Consider the following 19,429-nt stretch of genomic DNA (forward strand, 5'->3'; position numbering starts at 1 on the left):
TTAAACACCGCTGCGACGCATTGGTTGAAAAAAAACAAAAACAAACAAACAACCCAAAAAAACAAAAAACTTATTTATTACTTATTTATTAAAAAAATTAAATCCATTGGTGTCCAAAAGCATTGGTTTGTCTGTGAAAATCCTTTTTTTTTTTACTGAAAACGATTAAAAGCGATATAGTGAAATAATACAACAGGTATTGATTTTGTTTTGTGATATCAAATTAGCTAAAATGATTTTAGTCGTTCGCTTATATATCAGTCGTTTATTATGCCGATAATAAATAATAACATACATATGGCCATGATTAAGTGTATTCCGAAAAAAAAAATTTTTTTTTTTAAAAACTCATGCAACAGTGTGCACTTTTATTTTGAAGGTAACTGTCCAAACTGACAGTTTCCGGTGTTGTGCCTGTCGTCTGCTAACTTGACAGATTTGGGCCTTTTGTCCAACAAATGAATAGATTAATAAATTAACAACTGTTAAGCTTTTTGTTTACTGAGTCAAAAGTATGAAATACAAAATCAACATTTCCACTCACTGTGAACATTATGAGAACATACTCACTGTCTCATAATTTTGATGTAATATAATATTATAATTTTGATGTAGTGTAATATCTTCTCATTCTAATTAATAAATACCTATTTTATTCAATGAATTGACTAAATGAAAAACAGGCCAAAACCAGGTGAATTCAACATGAATTTTAATGGGTGCTTGGATGTCAAACACACAATATTTGCATAATTTAGTAGTGCTTCGGATCTACTTCTCTGGTATACTGCACATATTCACAGTCCCAATCAGCAGAGCGACATGAAATGTATTTACAGACAAAAAGAGCCACACTCAGTCAGAGACAATTACAGGATAGATGCGCTGCAGACCGACAAATCTGGACAAATACACCCAGCACACACAATTCATTCAACTCATCTGCGCTATGGCCGTTACTGGAGGAACTCCATGACTGTGGCTAGTGCAAAAAATGAACATTTAAAGTCGTGGACAGCAACGAATCTCTAAGAAAACTCTCCTTTAAAGGGAACTGGCACAAGCTGCTTTTCGAAATTAAGCTGTTTAGTCCTTCACACCAGAGAACAACTCTTTTCCTGTGTTTCAACATACTCCAAATTTCCATATTCACCCCACAAAACAAATCATTCAGCAGAAGGCGCGATGTGATTACGTGCACTGGCCTCGGACGCAGAATTAAGGGAATGTTTTGAGATGGCTGTGACACAAACACGGCAGCATCTCTCAGAGAGTCTTCAGCTGTGACTCAACATTAGGAAGTGGGCTGCTCACCATATGATATATATTTCATGGTTCACCCTGAGTGAACATATGACATCTTATAATAAACTCTTAAAAGGGAAACTGCTTGGCGCGTAACTTTGAACGATACTTTAAAGGATGAGTCTGGCAATAATCGACATTTTTCTTACTGTCAACAAATCCCAACAATGAATTTAACTAAGTATTGTTTGATTGATCTTTTGTCTCTATGCCATAGAGCTCCACTGCTGAGCCCCACCATTGCACTGGGCGACAGGGTCCTTCATTAAGATAAACATGGGAACCATATAATTTATTTTGATTTAATCACACATACGCTGTCCTGCAGTTCCCAAAAAAATGCACTATTTCCTCTTGTTTTAGTAACGTCTGCTAAAACCTACAGTACCCAGCTGTTTTAGGAAATTACTGAGCTGTTTTTGAAAATGAAACGATATATTTTGACCTGCTTTTAATATATTTACATCATGAACAAGTGGGCTTGTGTCTGAGAAAGTTAGAAATTATTAAGAGACGGAATAGGTCGCTGTTGGTTTGGAGCTTTTTACGGGATTTGTTGACAAAAAAAAAAAAAGAATTGCAAGATATATCCTTTAATTTAATGGTATTAATGGACGTGGTGGATTGATTTTCATTTTGATCAATGATAAGAAGCAACCAGAACCAGCTACTTGGAACAGACAGAAAAAAGGCACTCAGAAAGTCCATTACGAGACACAATTAATCACATTAACTGTGGGCTTTTTCAACCCCCAGCTCAGTCTAAGCAGCACAGCAGGGCACCGCTCCTCCCCTGATTCCGTGCACACAGCAAAATGAAAATCAAACCCAGTCACATGAGCTGTGAACACAGAGAAACTGAAAGTACAGATATGAGTTCCTCTCATGTCGCCCCTCAGACAGATCTGCCATTCACTGACGAAGGTACAGGCTCGCAAGTCACTGAACACAACACTGTCTGTCTTCAGTTTGTGATTGGACCCTGAAGCTTGAGCGAGTCTGGATTTAAAGGTTTTCTGCATACAACTGCTGTGTTTGGGAAGTCGTTTGTTTCTGTCTGGGCTCAGTCCAGCAGCAAGAATGTCAGGTGTACATCCTTTCTCATCTCCTTACTCTCACAAAACTATATATTAGCAGTAATCTCTGTGATAAGAGAGCATCCTTTTGCATAGGAAGGGTGTCAAGAAGCTACCATTAATCACATAATAAACATGAACATGGAGAAACTCATCAGTGACACCAACACCTACTAATCAAAAAAAAAAAAAAAAGTCTACGGTTTCAACTTTGTTCCCTCTTTTGCTTCTTTGGCCTTTAGCAAAGTTTTTGATCTTAAAAATAACATAGAGACGTAACTGACTTAGTTAAAAGCTTTTCCTACTGTGACGCATGTAAATGAGTGAAACGAGGATGGCAGCTCCCGCTAAAGCAGCCAGGATTCCCAGAGAAAACACAGAAGATTGGTCTTCGGGTTGAGAGCCCAAAGGTCCGTTCATGTGAAAGGACTTCTGCAAGACACAGATACGAAAACAAGAATAAACCTTAAAATACCACTGGAGCTGATGTTACCGTGGAGACTAGCTGCACTAGTTTCACTGCACCGGCTGCTATCTGTTACAATCTGAATGAGGACGCTGGACAAATGTTCAGTTAGGGCTGCAACTTTAAAAGAACTTACTTTTAAAGTTCTACAGACTCTACAGACAGCAGAACATTATCTCTTTTCTCACTGTGTGGCAGCTGTGAACAAGTGCCAGATGTTCAGTGGAATAAATTTTATGAGGAAATGTTGCTGTGGAGCACTGCTGCTCAGAAAAGCTACATAGGCACATACAGTGGAACTCGATGTTGACCTGACTTTACCTGTGGTAATCCTTAGTTGGACAGAGTTAACTGATAACAAGTGACATGATTCATCTCAGGGATTAGAGCCCCCCACCACCACCAGAAACATTTCTGTGTGTGAAACTGTGATTTGTTTGTTTTATTTGAAGAATGTGCCTGTTCTTCTTTTATGATTTGCTGAGCTACAGACAATTTTCTATTCCATTCCAAACTGCTGACAAAGTAAACACAAAGCCCAAAAAACCAACAAACCACTCCAACATTTGAATAATAGGAAGAGGTCATTTAAAGCATCAAGCCTCCCACCTTTTTCAGAACGCGGAGCTCCACATCCTCCCCTGCTGTCCTGAACAGTTCCACTACAGCTTTATGTGTCCGATCCGTCAGGTTGATTCCATTGATCTAAGGTATGTGACCCAAAAACAAAACCAAAAAAAAGTTATTTTTGTACTTTCACCCAGAAATATTATGAGAGATGTCACACACAAGATTTAAAAATATCCTCCTCTACATCCTACTACTCCTGGATAACAGACAACATTGATTACCGCCAGGATCTTGTCCCCCTCTTGGAGTCTTCCATCCAACGCTGCAGCTCCATCTTCTTTTATTTTGGACACATATATGCCACTGTCATTCACAACATACTGCTGGTCCACACCCCCAACTATATTGAAGCCCAAGCCTAGAAATAAAAAAAAGAAGACAAACAAAAACAATTACTGGCATGAGACAGAAATTTTTGGGTAAAATTGAATTGGCAAAAAGCACATTGTTATTTATCAGGGCAGAAGTTGCTGATCCAATCATCACGTTTATCTCAGTGGATCAAAGTGCAAGAGAAATACCTCCAACGCTATACTGCTGCTCAGACGAAAGGCCAGTTCAATAAATGTTACATAACAAATCCCAAGTGTAAACCAGACATTAGCCTCTCTTTAAGCTAAATAAAACCTCTTAACTCTTCCATGAAGAAACATCCTGTCACAGTCTGACAGGCCGTCACTTCAAAAGATTTTAAAACAGCGCCAAAGTGCACAAAGCAACGTTTAGGTGTTTTTCGTTAATTAAACGAGTTCAGCTGGATTCCACCACCTAGCTTATTTGTTTGCAGTACACGACAGGACACGTCGGAACCAGGTTTTGTTAATTTTTGCTTCGCAAATTAGCCTTTAGCTTCTGGAGGGACGCACACTTAGCTTGACAGCGTTGATTTTTGCTGCTACGTAGCTAGCCTGCCTGCTAACTTCCCGTCAAGTTGTCTTCTTACCTGCCGGTCCTCGCTTCAGTGTTATGTCCACCACGCCGGATGAGGGGTGCAGAGAGCCATTCATTTTTGCCAAGACACCAAACACGATTAAAATTTAGAGAAGAGGCAGGGGAGGGGAGGGGGGGACAAACTATTTATCTGAAGGTGAACACATTGAGGAGTTTCGATTTGCTTCCTTCGACGCAGTCGGTGGTTTGTGGTCGTGCTGCCCCCTGATGGGCTGCGGTGGAACTGCAGGCTAAAAAAAATTGATGCGCTCCCACAGAATGTGATGTAATATTACTGCTGCTGCTATACGCTACTACCACTTACAGTAATTATTAGTTTTATATTACATTATCAGTGATGGAAGAAAGATTACTAAACGCTCAAGTACAAGTGACTCAGTTCAGTTACAACACAAACTATAGATGTTTTGATATATTACATTATTATTATTTAGCACTTTTATGTTGTCTCTAAATACCTTAGAGTTAGGAAAACAATACACAGTTGTATTGTTGGATTGAGAAATCTTTATGACATTTTGATTCTTTCCAGTAAAATGTAGGTGTATTGTTCTGCTGTCAAGGACTACAAAGACTTGGTTATGGTTAATAGTACTACATGATAGTTTTCATTTCATGGACTACCATCCGTAGCTTTCTGTACTTATATCTGATTCACTACAGACCTGTACAACTGTCACCGTAGCAATGATATACATTCTGTGAGTGCGATATGCCCAAAACACTGGGGTACAACCTAGAAACCCTGAAACTGTGACTGCTGAGAAATAGCTTTCTCCATTTTTGTGTAAAATAAATGTGTGCAGGGAAACTAATGACATGTGCAGGCGGGCAGCTCATGAAAAGTGAGCAATACTCTGAATAAAACAGCAGCATCAGCCAGGATTTGTTGCCTTTTTTATTTATAAGCAAACAATCTCAAAATACTGTACCACTGTAATCTTTGGCAACAAATCGGAGACCCCATTCGTCCACGTTTCTACATCTGACCTAAATCTGAGCCTCACTTCTTTTTAGAATTAGATTTGACTTCAACATGAAATCATAATTTGTAAAACATTACACGACCTTCCAGCCCAAGAGCTCAGGAGGATTAATACTGAACAAAGGAGGAGATCAAAGTCTGTATTTAAATACATTTTGAGAAACTTCATCATTGGCCTACTGTGGGTTCAGCACTGAAATAAGACTGTGAAAAGGAGATCAAGTTGATTTTCAGCATCACACTCTCATGCATTACAAAGGCTTATTCAAGATCTTGATATAAATGACAGAATAATAAGCGTACATGTACTGTAAACAAAATACAGCATACTAGTGGAAAATTTGGAACATGTCACACTTTTCCACTTGGCCTACAACATTTTCATTAGGAATAAATTAGTATTTCCTTAAAATACCTGTATTAAATAAACTTCACCTCATTCACTACTTAAATGCTGTTATGTTTCTTATGTAAATATACTGGATTGTGATTGCCTATAAAATGAGATGTCATCCAGTGAAACAAGAAAAAAAAAAGAAAAGCATTAAAGTATGCAGACCTGGGTTAATCTGCCATCTGTTTAGTGATAAATGATGAAGTGCCAGGAGGACAAAGACTGCACGCCGCTGACTATTATGCCTTGCAAATTCCATCAAATGCATCAAAGTATTTGAAGGGATTTCAAATACAAAAATACAGTGGTTAAGTTTGATCTAGGTCTCCTGTGCAGCGTGTGGTTTAGTAGCTCTGAAATTCAGATCATGCTCGGGGCTGCGCTGTACAGGATGATGTCTCCGACGACTCGCACCAGGGTCACTTCCTCCAGCCCGCCGACTCTGTGCTCGTACTCCAGCAGGTGAGTGCCGTCCACGGCCACTTTAAACATGTCCTCCTCCACGAGGATCTTCAGCTGCAGTGAGAGGAAAACAAAACCCGTCAGGACAGGCCAGTAATTGCTTTTAAATCATCAGATAAATCAATTCATTACCTCACATTGCAGCTGACACAGTTTTTATTTGAATGTGACACAGATTAAATGTGGTGAACACAGGAGACGGTCATACTATAAACTGTCTCACTGAAAGTTTCCTAGTAAACCTGTGGTACTGTTAAAAAAAATAAAAATAAAAAGGCAACAACAAGCCTGAGCTGTTAATTCTGCTTGTCTTAACAGGGAGTATTTTAACATGACTGTATTACAACAGTACTGTTTTAGGACAGCTGTGGACCCAGCTGTTGTGTGTGTGCCAAGGTCTCAGTATGTACCCATGACTAACAGTGTAGTATGAAACATAAAATGGAAATTTAACCAGTGTTCAGTATCGTGTGTGACACACAGGACTCGCACCTCCACTCCCCTCCTTCAACGGCCAACAGAGAAACTAGCAGTCACTATCAAGCTGACTGACAACTTGGAACAAAGGTCTCCTGCTCGAGCATTTACCTGATTTTGTCATTTGTCCTAATAAGGATAATAAAGGTTTAAACTCTCCCATATTCCTAGTTTAATCTGGGACTTTTGTTGTCCTAATTTAACCATTAAATAAAAGGCAAAAATGCTAAAAAAAAAAAGGAAAAAAAAGAAAGACAAAACAAAAAAACAGGAGTTAAGTCTGGTCTGTACACACCCACACTCCACAATAAGTGAAAAAGCCTGTGTGGGTGGACCGTGAGAGGCTCAATTATGTATAACATATTCAAGTTTATGAGTTTTCTAATCTTTGCTGCAGTTCCATGACTGTAACACTTTACCTCAAAACGGCGTCCATGAACGAATGGGAATCCTCCTTCCCGCTCCTCTGGCCCCCAACATCCACCGAGGTTGGAGTTTCTAACAATAGTTTCTTCTCTAAATCGAGGATTGAAATGAAAGACGATGTCTGGACCTTTGATGAAGTCGACATTGAACCTTCAAAAAAAAAGAGAGAGGAAAAAAGATTAGTGGGACCATGTGTTGCTGCTGCTGACACAATACAATTAATAACTAATAAAAATGGCTTGAATATAAAAACAAGAATCATGATTAATTCTGGAAGAGTGTTTTTTCCATTTTGCAGAACAAAAGCCTCCTTTCATCGTCAAAAACAGCATGTTAATAGTTGTGAAGAGGAAGGAAGTGGTGCAGAGTGTAGGTGGGCCATCGTTAAGGATGTGCGTTAAACAATGAAGATGTTTGACCAGTGTGTGAATCATATGTTGAAGATGATAACATTGCCATGGTCTGGAGGATCAGGACGGATGCAGGGTTATTATTAGGCATTCGGCTGTGTTTCTTCCCCAAACAGAAAGCATCACTGGCAGCAGAATTAGAGACTGACTCTGGTTAATACCTGTCTCCACCAGTTATGGGCTCCCCGACTATTGTGATCAAAAGTCGCGGCATAATTCCAGCATGAAGAGGAAGATCATAGGGCACCATCTGCAAGAAATATTCACATTTTAGACCATGACAATACATTTATTTATTGTTTTATTTTGAAATGACTTTAATTTATGCTTATGTATTTATTATGACTTACTCTGTTAATGAAGCAAATTCAGGAAATGTAAATAGTATTTACCCTGATGATTATATCCCCATGGGTAAATGCAGAAAGTCTCGCATTTAACCACTAATAGTCTGAACGTAGTTATATACACCAAGGCACTTAACATCATTGAAATAAAGACGGAATTTTTAGTTAAACATTACTCAAAATGCTGACCCTGCCCACATTCCTACTACAACACCCCAATGAGTCATCGCTTCCTTCCACTCTTATGCAATTCACAAAGATTATCTGAGACAATGTCAAAGTAAAATCTGTTTTCAGCATTATTACAACATCAAGGCATCAAAGTGCACAAAGTGACTTCAAAACAAACTGACAGAGAAGCAAAAAAGAAACCATTTAATTTTCATCATGTACAAACGTGACAAATGTGGAAATAGTGATAAACGAACAAACTGTGATTTTAACAATATAAATACGTCTTCACACATTAAACATGAGTTTTGCGTAAAAGTGTCATTTTAAATCATACTGCACTTCATTAAAACATTACATCCCATCAGCAGATTGAACACAAGCTTTAACTGTATACTATGCATGTATGTATATATGTGTATGTACTTAGTCTTTGGCACTAATCAAACCATATGTTGATTCTGGAAGTGACGTCCTTGTCCCACTGAAAAGTTGAGTTCATTGCTTTCAATAATATGGTGGATTATATCTGGGCTGAAAGACAAGAATACATTTTTTGATAACTACTTTGGAATATCTGTTGATCCTGTTTTATGTTTTTGCTTTGCACCCCAGCAGAGCCAAAGACAGAGAAAAATAATCCAAATGCAGCCCTGACAGAAAATACACCAACGTGCAGTAAATACCAATAAGGTAGGAAAACTTTCCTTTCACCAGATGAGTCACACTGAACATTTTAGAAGAAAACCTGTACTATAGTAGCACTGAATAGATAGCAGGTGACATTCTATCGTGGCTGGGAGTGTAGATGAACTTAACAGCCACAGTGAAAGGTTTAAGTATGTTTAACTGGTAGCTGGTTGTGATTTCCCATCCTGAACCCCAAAGATTGTGACACCAAGATAAATGCTCCACTGTACACCAGAGTAAAAACATACTGGCAAAGAAATGCAACAAGCAAGCAAAATAATGTTATTTGTAAGCAGCGCTAGTACTCACCAGCATGCCTCCTGGAGCGGCAGGCCCACCATATGGACCCACGGGGCCAGGACCAAAGGGGCCAGGAGCAGGAGGGAAGCCTCCACCTGCAGGTGGTCCCCATGACCCAGTGGGTATTGGGGGAAAGCCTCCAGCAGGGAATGCAGGGAAAGAGCCAGGGCCAGCTGGAGGGGGGAATCCACCTGGACCGCCTGGTCCATACATGCCATTGCCTCCTCCTGGCTGGCCACCTGGGAAAGGCACATTTGGATAAGGCCCAGGGGGAGCTCCAGGGCCAGAAGGAAATGGTCCAGTTGGGTAAGGAACGGGGCCTCCAGGTAGCTGTCCTGGAGCTCCTTCAGGTGGGTACTGCCCAGGGAACTGCCCAGGGGCTCCAGGGCTGGAGGGGAATGGCCCAGGGGCTCCTGGTGCAGGTGGATATTGTCCAGGTATCCCTTGACCTGGGGGGAATCCACCAGGTGCGGAAGGAGGTCCTGGGTATTGCCCTGGGGCTCCAGGACCAGAGGGGAAGGGGAACTGCCCTGGTGCTCCCGGGCCAGATGATCCACCAGCGAAGTCAACGGGTGCGGAGGGCTGGGTGGGAGCTCCGGGGGCTGAACCAGGCCATCCTGGATTTGAAGGAGGTGGAGGATTGCTGGCAGGGGCAGCCGGGTTAGTGTTGCCTATTTTCTTTGCCTGGCTCGGGGTGTCGTCTCCTAAGGCATCTGCCAGCTGAAGTAGAATAGAAAGGGAAAGTGACTCTCACTTTCTACAATAAAAGATGCCTTTAACCACTGACTACCAGTAAATAAAAACTCACCGAGAAATCAGCCATGATCTACAACAAAATAAAACACAACTTTCGTTAGTTTTATAAAGTGGCTATAACAACCGATTATAACAAGCTGTCAAACACTGGGAGGCTCTGAGTAATAGCAGAGTAAATGTTTCCATCCCCGACTGGTGATCAACAAAATCCATTTGAGCAGAGTCAAAACAGCCTGACTTAACTAAAATATTGTTACGGACAAGCTACACAGATGCTACGCTGACTTTAGCTGCACATTAACGAGGATTTAGTTCTTAAAATATATAGTTAACTGATGTTACACAGTTGGCTGCGGACCTAGCTAACAGAAGCTAACTGTTAGTTAACGTCCAGATGGTTAGCTCTTTTTTTTTTTAGCTTCATGGTGCCAAAAGAGGGTAAAGTAAGTAAAAGCGGATATTTCACGCTACCTCGCCAGAAGATGGACTCCTCTCAGATGATAGTAGCGTGTAACAGCGATGATTTATCCAGCTGTGGAAGCCACTCAGCTAATTTAGCCTGCCGAGGGACAGGACTACAAGCTAACGTTAGGTTTGCTCGCACAACTACAACTCCTGAAGAGGAAGGGCTGGTGACGTATTCTGGAACACGCGCGCGCGCACAGACACACAAACACGCACGCAAACACACACTGTGCAACATGAAGTTATATAAAAGTAGAAAGACAATGAAAACATGACACAAAAATGTTTTAAGGAAGGCTGTTATTGATCTAGTCCAGATTTGACAAGTCTAACTATAGTGTTCTGTTTTTGTTTTTTTTTAATCTAGACCTGGTCTGATGTGGTCTAAACATGGAAAAAGCAGCGAAAGCTCCCCCCTTTTTTGTATTTTCATAAATAGAATAAAGGTTTCACAAATCTGAAACTGTGGCATGTAGAGTGTTTTGGCTTCTCTGGGATAATCTAGTCCAGAACTGACAAGTCTAAATATATTGGTTTTTGATCTGGACCTGGTCTGATGTGGTCTAGATGTGGAAAAGGCAGTGCATCTTTTCGTTTCTGACATTTCTGACAAATGTCTAACATGCTTTCACAACAGTCATGGTACATTGTATTTTCTGATGATACAGACTGAAAAAGGGGGAATATACAGCAGCTTAACCAAAGCAGATGCAATGTAGATATAAGGCTTGGTCAAGCCGCAGAGTATCAGGTCTTCTCTCGTGCGAGAGGAGGAGTTAAAGGCAGATTAAAGGTAAGTTAGGTAAGGCCTGGAATGGTGTTTCCTGTCATGGGACCCAGCGGACTCATGACACCCAGTGATACTCACTGCAGGATGTAGTGATCATCAGATAACATGAATACAGGGCATCAAAAGGAATGCTCACCCAACTTCTGGCAGCTTCTTTAGTGTGTATTACTAACTGTAACAGACTAAATGCCATAAAATTTGACACTTTGACTAAATAATTTAAAATAAAAAAAAAGCAATTTACTTTTCTCTATCCAACCAAATTCACAAAAACTTAAAAGTTAAATTAATAAACAAAAATGTAGGATTTTGTGATATAGCTTATATAGCAGTTTTGTTGTCTACTTCCTTTTCAGTACTTTAATGATAAAAAAAAAAAGGCTGACTGAGGTTTTACTTTTTATTTTTGAGATCCTCTTATTAACTGTAAAATCTTAATGTGCATGTTTATGGGGCTTTACGTTCATTTAAACTGTTTGTAATAAACTACTACAACTGTAGGACAATAGTAATGACAGATTTATGACCAACTTTTGAGGGGAGGGTGGGGGAGCGCTTGGTCTTGTGTGGGATTGGCCAAACCAGTCACAAGATGATGCGAAGTACAAAAAAAAAAAAAAAAACATTGAAAGCGTCCCTACCATTCAGAGCAGCGGTTGCAGCTTCAGGGTAATTTTTAACTCTACAACAATGGTAAGTTGTTCGGTGTTGTTGCGGGACAACTGTCGGCATCTTCGCTTCTGCTATGTAAGCGTGTGCTCCTCACTAATGTGAAGTTCAGAGGGACTATTGAGAAAAAGTAAGGTCGCAGATTGCTTAGCGTTAGCCTGCTAGCTTAGCATTAGTTCCACCCTCTGCCCATTGTATCAAGTTAGTCAGAAAAGCAATGATGGTTTTCCGGCTGGGGATTTCAAAATAAAACCAATGTTCTCCGTAAAGTATTTGTTCAGTGAAAATGACAGCATAGTAATTTGCAGTCACTTTTGTAATCGTTTCAGTTGTTCAAACTGTTTACATAAAACGTATTCCATATTTTTGTCGTTACATTTATACATTAACGGATATTACATTACAGTGTACGATTTTCAGAGTATTACAATGTGTTTAAGACTAGTAACATTTAATTTTCCAGTCACTTGTAAAATTAATCATCGTATGTAAATACAGTGAGCTAGAGTAGGCACTTCAACAACAAACACTAAGATCAAATGAGGAAGAGTTTTTGCAATCCACATTCATTTCTTTCAGTGATGTTTAAATGCTACACGTTAACTAGTTCCAGCTTTTCAAATGTGACATCGTGTTGCTTTTCTGTGTTTTATATTCATGTAATTAATTTTTGGATTGTTGATTGGACAAAACAAGACATTTGACGATGTCGCCTTAGGCATTTAGCTCTTACGCATCGCCTACACCATCGCAGGCATATCGGACATATTTCTTACTTTTATTTTGAAGACCAAACTGCCGCGCTTCCTGTACTATTGAGGCTCGCAGTGATGTGTTTCAACACGCCCCGGTTCGGGGAGCTGTCTTCATGCTAGCTCGCCCCAGTCATGATGAATAATGTTTCCCTCCGGGTTTTTGACTTCGTGTCATGACAGCTTTACTCTCTGCAGAGCCGATCAGCCTAAGGACGGTGCTAGTGTCTCACCTTCAGATACGAGACGCTTAAAAATTAAGTGGCTAGTTTAAGTTTTCCTGAGGAATTTAAACCAGAAGTAAACCTGTGGCCACCTCCGGGTTTTATTGTCGTGCCTGTTCCTCATCGTTTTCCTATGCATCCTGTTTTTCTAGAGTCCCGACCACAGACACCCCAGTCTCTGTTTAATCTGCAAAGATCTCTCTCAGAGCTCAGTGAAATCCTGACTCCCACCAGCCATCTGTTCAGGAAGGTGTAATTATAGAATTCAGAGACTCTGCAGAGACTCTTAAAGAGTTTATGTCTTTATGCTGGAGTTATGTAATGTGTGTGGACGTGACAGGTTCAGACCAATGAAATCTTGTTGAGACTGGTTATTTTTTATTTATTTTTTTTTTCTTGTGAATAAAGCCTGCAGATTAGTTTGGACTCCTTAATGCAACAATAGGCAAGGGCATAGGTTTGGTAGTAGAAGTGAGACGGACACAGTTAAGTCAGAGTTTATTTGGAAAAAAAAAAAAAAAAGAAATTGGGTGGGGTGGAGGGTGTGTGTGATAGACAGACAGGGCTTTAAGATTATGAACTAGTCTGCATACAGACAACTCATGCTGAACTACCATGATATCCTATTATTCTTTTACACTAGAAGCCATGAAATTAGTTGTTGCAATCAAATTTACAAAAACTATAATTGAATGGTTAAATGAATGAAAAAAATGTTGAGAAAATTGTGACTCCTGCAGAGAGATAGTTTAACACATTGCTTCCCAGGTAATAATGCAATAAAATGCAGGAAAGCCACTCAAAGCTGCAATCTGTGACTCTGCAGCTGTCTCCCATACATACAAACCCCTCAGCAAACACCCCTAAAATCCTGAGGCCAAATTAAACAGTTTATTTAGCAATAGATTAAGATGCACACATCTTTTTTTAACTATATTTTTCAAATTGTGGGCACAAGTTTTCCAGTGCATCGAGATTAATCTGCTTTCAAATACACATATATGAAGGCACTGTGAAATTTGAAATTTCAGTGACCTTATCAATGTCTGGTTTTTTTTCTTGCAGAGTGAATCACTTGTGGTGTGTGATGTGGATCAAGATCTGGTTAAAAAGCTGAGGGAGTTCCGTTTCCGGAAGGAGACCAACAACGCGGCCATAGTCAGTGAGTGCTGGCAACATATTTGTGTCATTCAGTTTCTTCTCTTGTATATTTATTGGTGTGTTCGAGATCAAACAGTAAGTACAGAGTGCTGTTATTTTCATTGTGTTGCAGTGTGAATCCTTAGCAGTTTACAGAACTAGGTCAGCACCCAAAATTCTCCTTCCTTCAGTAAAGCCTAAGCCAAAAGCCAATACTTGTGGGTTAAATGTATCATTAATGCTGGCACAGCATGCAGATTGGTCACTGCCTCCTGCTGTGCAGAACAAAATGGAGGCGGACACACTGCCTCTATCAACTCCTGAATCAAACGAATGAACATTTAAATTAACCCAAATTCACAGACTGCATCATTTCACACTTGCCTCAGATATTTTGTCGTAAACAGATTTTAGTTTCTAATCGCGCTGCTTTGTTTAATGCAGTTTGAAATCCAGGGGAAAGCTCAGTTCTGTTCACGGACTCTCTGCTGCTATCAGCTGACATTTAAAGGAGAATTTCACCAAACTCAGGGGTGTTCGTGCTCCAGTAAAGGCCAGGGTTTACTCGAAAAGAAATAGTACATACAATGTGCTATATAGCAAAAGCGTTTACAGCTGTTTAAAGTGGCCACACTAAAAGCTGGCCAGAGCAGCCAAACCTACCTACAAAATCAAAATAACATAATATTAGATTAAGAAATATAAGCTAACTACAGTGTGTAGCTGGAGGACAGAGAGATGCTGTGAGCTGTACACAGGAGTTACCTTCACATACAGCAGGTGGTGTGACACTTTAGTGTTACGTCAGTTTGGAAATGAAGCTCCGCTCAGGCTTTATCCTCCACCATCTCTGTGTCAAAATGTCATCGCTGCTGAATTGGATTACTGCGTCTGCATGACGTGGACGCTAAAGGCGGAGACACCAGTAGAAGCACATCTGCAACAGAAAATATGAAAACTCACTTTTAACCCACTGAACCACTACTGTCACAGCTACAAGTACCACTACTAAACTAATGCAGTTTAAATATTGTTATGCTTTGTTGTTGTTTTTTACCCTTCAGTGAAGATTGACAAAGACAAGCAGCTTGTTATTCTTGATGAAGAGCATGAGGTAATTATCTGTTGCTTATTTCAATATGATGTACTTTATTCTTGGATTAGAACATATTACTGTGTAAGTTCACACTGAACCTTCACATTTTAAATTTAAAAGGTTTCAGACTGAGCTCTGTAGTAAATAAATTCACACTGCTCTACATCACTTACAGGGGGACTTTGTTGTATGTTGTTTTGGCCTGACATCTGTTAAATGCTAACGTATAATAGCTTGTTTGGATAAAGTGTAACTTCGGACATTGCACCGCAGCAGAGAAGGAGCACTTTGCCGAGCTGTTCATTACACGTTTGTTCTGTTTTAGGACATTTCTCCTGATGATCTAAAGGATGAACTGCCTGAGAGACAGCCAAGATATCCTTTGAATTAATGACCTCACATAATGATCTGCTCAGCCTGTAACATTACTGTAGTTTATGATAAATTGTTGTAAGTAATTGTTTTGGTGTTCTTATCTTCCTGCAAAATGTCCAGTATTTTTTTGTCATTACTGTTTTAAGGTGGATGTTTTCTTGAAGTAGATAATTTTATGTTACAGGTTGTCTACATGTTAGTTTATTCTGTTTGGTCTTATTTAAAAAGTAGTTTTTAGTCGTGTTTTCTTTCTGTCTTCACTGTCTGAAGTATGTGAGCTGTCCTTAGCACCAGGAACATTTATCGTCTACAGTTACAAGTACCAACATGATGATGGACGTGTGTCTTATCCCCTCTGCTTCATCTTCTCCAGTCCAGTGGGTAAGAACATCTCCTATAGATTTAGAGCAGCACCTAAAAGACATAATACAGACATAAACAGTGGTGCATAATATTCACTGTACTGCTTTTTCTCCGAAGAAACTTCTCTAAATGTTGGTGGATTTGTGTTTGGCAGGCTGCAGGCCAGAGCAGCAGATGATGTACGCAGGGAGCAAAAACAAACTGGTGCAAACTGTTGAACTGACCAAGGTTCGTGAACTCTCACTTACACTGATGAACTTATCTTTTGCTAAGATGTAGTAAAGTAGTGCTGAGGTGTAATTAATACGTTGTACCATGATTGTATTAAATGAGCTAATTAAATGTTGAAAAAAACTTTTTTCACTCTATCTTGTGTTATAGATTTAATTGTAAATAGATAAAACTGGCATTTTGCCCATCAGTCTACTCTCAATAACTCACTATGACAAAGCAAAAACAAGTTTTTGGAAAGTTATTAACTATCAGAAACTGAAATCTCCTTGCACCACATATATTAAAAGAAAACGGTAAATCTCATTGGAAATCTTGGCTGTGCTTGATGTCTTTCTAGGTGTTTGAGATCAGAAACACAGAGGACCTAACAGAGGAATGGCTTAGAGAGAAACTCGGGTTCTTCCGCTAAAGTCCTCACCTCATCCAGAGGCCTGCGATGTGAGGAGGATCCAGATGGCACAACTTGTGTGATCTCTGGGGGAGAACACACCACAGTTAATGTTTCCCTCCTCTTTGTACCAGACCTGTTTTAAATAGTGTTTGCAAACACTTTCTGTTGTCAGTTTTAGGCCTCTTTGGTGGAGTTTACAGTTTATCACAATTCCAGATTTTGCCCGAAGGTTTGGACAATCGCAGAAGTTTGAATATTTTTCTGTGACTGTCAACGTCTGTGGCTCTAACTAAACCTCACCCATCTGGCAGCATAAAACTGAAAATACTATTTGATGCAGGTCTACTTTTGTCTCCCATACAATCTTTCCATGTGCCAGTTATGTGTCTGTATTGAATTAACACTCCCATAGCTCTTAAAGTGAACAGACATTGATAGTACTCATCCGCCCTTCGTAAGCATGTTCATTCAGGAGAATTTAAAGGCATTTTAACAACGGTTTGTGTTTTCTTAATTAGTTTACACTCAGCATTTTTATGTTCTTTTTTTTTTGCAACTCTGAACCTCCTGAGTTTTACCTTTTTTATGTTTCATAATTTTTCATAATTTGAGGGAGTCTTACTTTTAGATTTTCATTTTGTTTTGTTGTTTTTCTGGTGTATCTAGGGTCATGTAAACATCTACTTTATACCATTAATTTCCTTTTGTTGTCAAAAACGATTTTCCTGCCAGAACATCTGAACAATCACAATTTTTGGTCAGTTTCTCCTTCAGTATTCATCTAAGGTCAGTTAAATTATAATTTAAGTAACAATCTGTAATTGCTTCAATCTGCAAATGACAATAACACTACAACCGCTTGACAAGAGACTTACATTATATATATGATGTGTTGTACCTTCTTCTGTGCACATGAACGAGCTGACAGAGACCCTGAACTGGTGCTTATCACGCCGCAGAATCGCCCTTGCGAGTCCGTCAACAGATCACATCATTTCATCTCTTTTCAGAGAAGAAAGAGTGTGAATCGTGGGTTTAACTGTGCTCTGCCTTTGACCTGCATATTTCTAAATATGATATCACGCTCCGGGAAACAACATTTCCACTGAAACATTCCAGACAGAACAATTTATACAACAAACCTTCGTCTCTAGTGACCATGACAGTCTTGAAAACACTGCACACACGTCTTTTTAATCTACTGGGCTACTCTGTACAAGTGGGGTGGGTCACTGTGTCTCTAGGGAGATCGTTAGCTAATATTGTGCATTATAGCTATTGCTGTTTATTAGTGTTTATGAATGTTGTGCTTCATTCTGATGTAAAAAGCCACTTTGATTTCTTCGTGGTGGTCATAGCTTTGAGAATGACGGAGGTGACTTCTCCAAACGCCAGTTGTGCTTAAAATTTAGACTTGGCAGGTAAAGGACAGCGTCTGCGCAATTTACATTCTCCATACCGAACAGGGTTTGACCAATATAGCTGTTTGAAGGCTGATGCTCATATCTGTGAATTGAATGTGCCAGCAGCTCAGATTTTGTGCCAGTTTCTAATTTCTTTAGTGTAGTCTTTAAGTATTTCCACAGCTACACTTTTTTTTTGTTGCATTTGACCTGTATTCTGTCATACTGGGTTTGTAATTAAACACAGATGGAGGTTAAAATGCCAAATTTTAGCCTTCAGCACATTTCCATATTCAGTGTGCTGGAGTACACAGTGAAAACAACAAAAAAAAAAACGTGTCACTTTCCACACACTCATGGACACTATTGTATATTTTTGTCAGTTTTCACAGCCCTAAAATGACAGTTCTTCATTGTTTCCTGCTGAAAATCCTCTAAAACTGCATTGTAGCACTAAAACTCTAAACCAAATCTACTCATACTTAAAGGATTAGCAGCTCTTAACAGCAGAGTGACCAGCCCCAGACAGTTAAAAGCTCCACAAGATGCGCTCAAAATCTAAGAAAATTGCATTGTAGGTGCTACTGAATGGTTTTATGTGACCAGTGTGGGAGAAACCTCCATTATAACAGCAGTGAATGACTCGAGAAGCAGATTTCTGATTCTTAATAAAAGCTTAATATGAGCTCAGTATATTGGTCTGACCCTAATAAAAGAATAATAGGCACAAATGAATTTCACACATTCCCTCGTCGGTGTCGTCTCTTATTGAGAAACTTGGAAAAGGATAAGGGAGGGCTGTGGCTGATTTAAAGCTCCGAGACAGGAAATCACCACATAATGTATGATGCCATACTGCTACGTCTACCATACCAATGCCTTGTCTGACATTTTTTTTTTGGTCATATTTATGTCTTTTGAAAAACCATGACGCCAAAATGAAAACATGACGCAAATATGTTTTGTGAGAAAAATAGATGGTGATTGAAAAAGCTTTGTTGGGGATTTTTTTTCTATGACACTATTTTTTTTTCTTTTTTAAAATTTCTAATCTGTAAAGTCAATGACATCTTTTTTTCTGTCTAAGTATAATCCTGGTCATATTAAATAATAGGAAGAATTTCTTTTTCTAAAGATCTGACTCAACGATGTATACGCACAATCGCACTATTTCATGTAAATCATGATGACAAATGCTAGACAATAATCATTTTTTTATTTACATGCCAGGCAAGGTTTAATCCAACAGGAACAATGGGATATAACTGTAATCACTTGTTTTGCTGTCTGCTAAAAACATTGAAGCTAAGATTTACACAATCAGCTTGATTTTATGCTGCTGTAGCAGAAAAACAGAACTGCAACATGGGTAATTATTATATTCCTAATGGCTTCTGTTCTTACTTGAGCTATACTTTATGGGTAAAGAAAATTTTGTGGCCCTAAGACCTGCTAAAACCCTCTAAGATTTTCAAGATGCTCAATCAACCTGAAATCAAGGGTGTCTGTTGACTGAAGTATAAGGATTGTTTTGACAAAAGCAATACAGGCTAACTCTGAAACAGTCTTTCTATTTCACTTGAAATATGTGCAATGTACTGGCTTCGATGTGAATATATAAGAACGTGTTTAGCTGCTCTCTTGTTTGAAGGAAATTCTGAAAATCTCGAAAATGTGGAGA

At 39.3% G+C, this 19,429-nt stretch overlaps 3 protein-coding genes across 4 annotated transcripts; 1 reads left to right on the forward strand and 2 right to left on the reverse strand.

Moving 5' to 3' along the window:
- Positions 1 to 695: 695 nt before the first annotated feature.
- LOC121197802 (synaptojanin 2 binding protein) lies at positions 696 to 4,619 on the reverse strand. Its single transcript, XM_041061583.1, has 4 exons — positions 4,421 to 4,619; positions 3,699 to 3,835; positions 3,457 to 3,552; positions 696 to 2,813 (listed from the first exon to the last, which is right to left on the reverse strand). Exons 1-4 carry the CDS (start codon positions 4,482 to 4,484, stop codon positions 2,670 to 2,672), a joined length of 441 nt encoding a protein of 146 aa, XP_040917517.1. The 5' UTR covers positions 4,485 to 4,619; the 3' UTR covers positions 696 to 2,669.
- A 694-nt stretch (positions 4,620 to 5,313) lies between these two features.
- On the reverse strand, positions 5,314 to 10,475 carry lgals3a (lectin, galactoside binding soluble 3a). 2 transcript variants are annotated; one of them, XM_041061295.1, is made up of 6 exons: positions 10,318 to 10,475; positions 9,899 to 9,916; positions 9,100 to 9,810; positions 7,744 to 7,832; positions 7,166 to 7,322; positions 5,314 to 6,323 (listed from the first exon to the last, which is right to left on the reverse strand). In XM_041061295.1, exons 2-6 carry the CDS (start codon positions 9,911 to 9,913, stop codon positions 6,168 to 6,170), a joined length of 1,128 nt encoding a protein of 375 aa, XP_040917229.1. In that variant the 5' UTR covers positions 9,914 to 9,916; positions 10,318 to 10,475; the 3' UTR covers positions 5,314 to 6,167. The 2 variants fall into 2 exon arrangements, with proteins under 2 accessions (XP_040917229.1, XP_040917230.1); XM_041061296.1 differs by lacking the exons at positions 5,314 to 6,323; positions 7,166 to 7,322; positions 7,744 to 7,832 and adding an exon at positions 8,279 to 8,634 and having other exon boundaries at positions 10,318 to 10,472.
- Positions 10,269 to 18,742, forward strand: gmfb (glia maturation factor, beta). The gene is made up of 8 exons (XM_041061266.1): positions 10,269 to 10,289; positions 11,687 to 11,794; positions 13,812 to 13,908; positions 14,951 to 15,000; positions 15,308 to 15,357; positions 15,656 to 15,738; positions 15,875 to 15,948; positions 16,292 to 18,742. Exons 1-8 carry the CDS (start codon positions 10,269 to 10,271, stop codon positions 16,361 to 16,363), a joined length of 555 nt encoding a protein of 184 aa, XP_040917200.1. The 3' UTR covers positions 16,364 to 18,742.
- The last annotated feature ends 687 nt before the right edge of the window (positions 18,743 to 19,429 follow it).

The sequence above is a fragment of the Toxotes jaculatrix genome, chromosome 17 (genome assembly GCF_017976425.1).
Source record: "Toxotes jaculatrix isolate fToxJac2 chromosome 17, fToxJac2.pri, whole genome shotgun sequence".
NCBI lineage: Eukaryota > Metazoa > Chordata > Actinopteri > Toxotidae > Toxotes > Toxotes jaculatrix.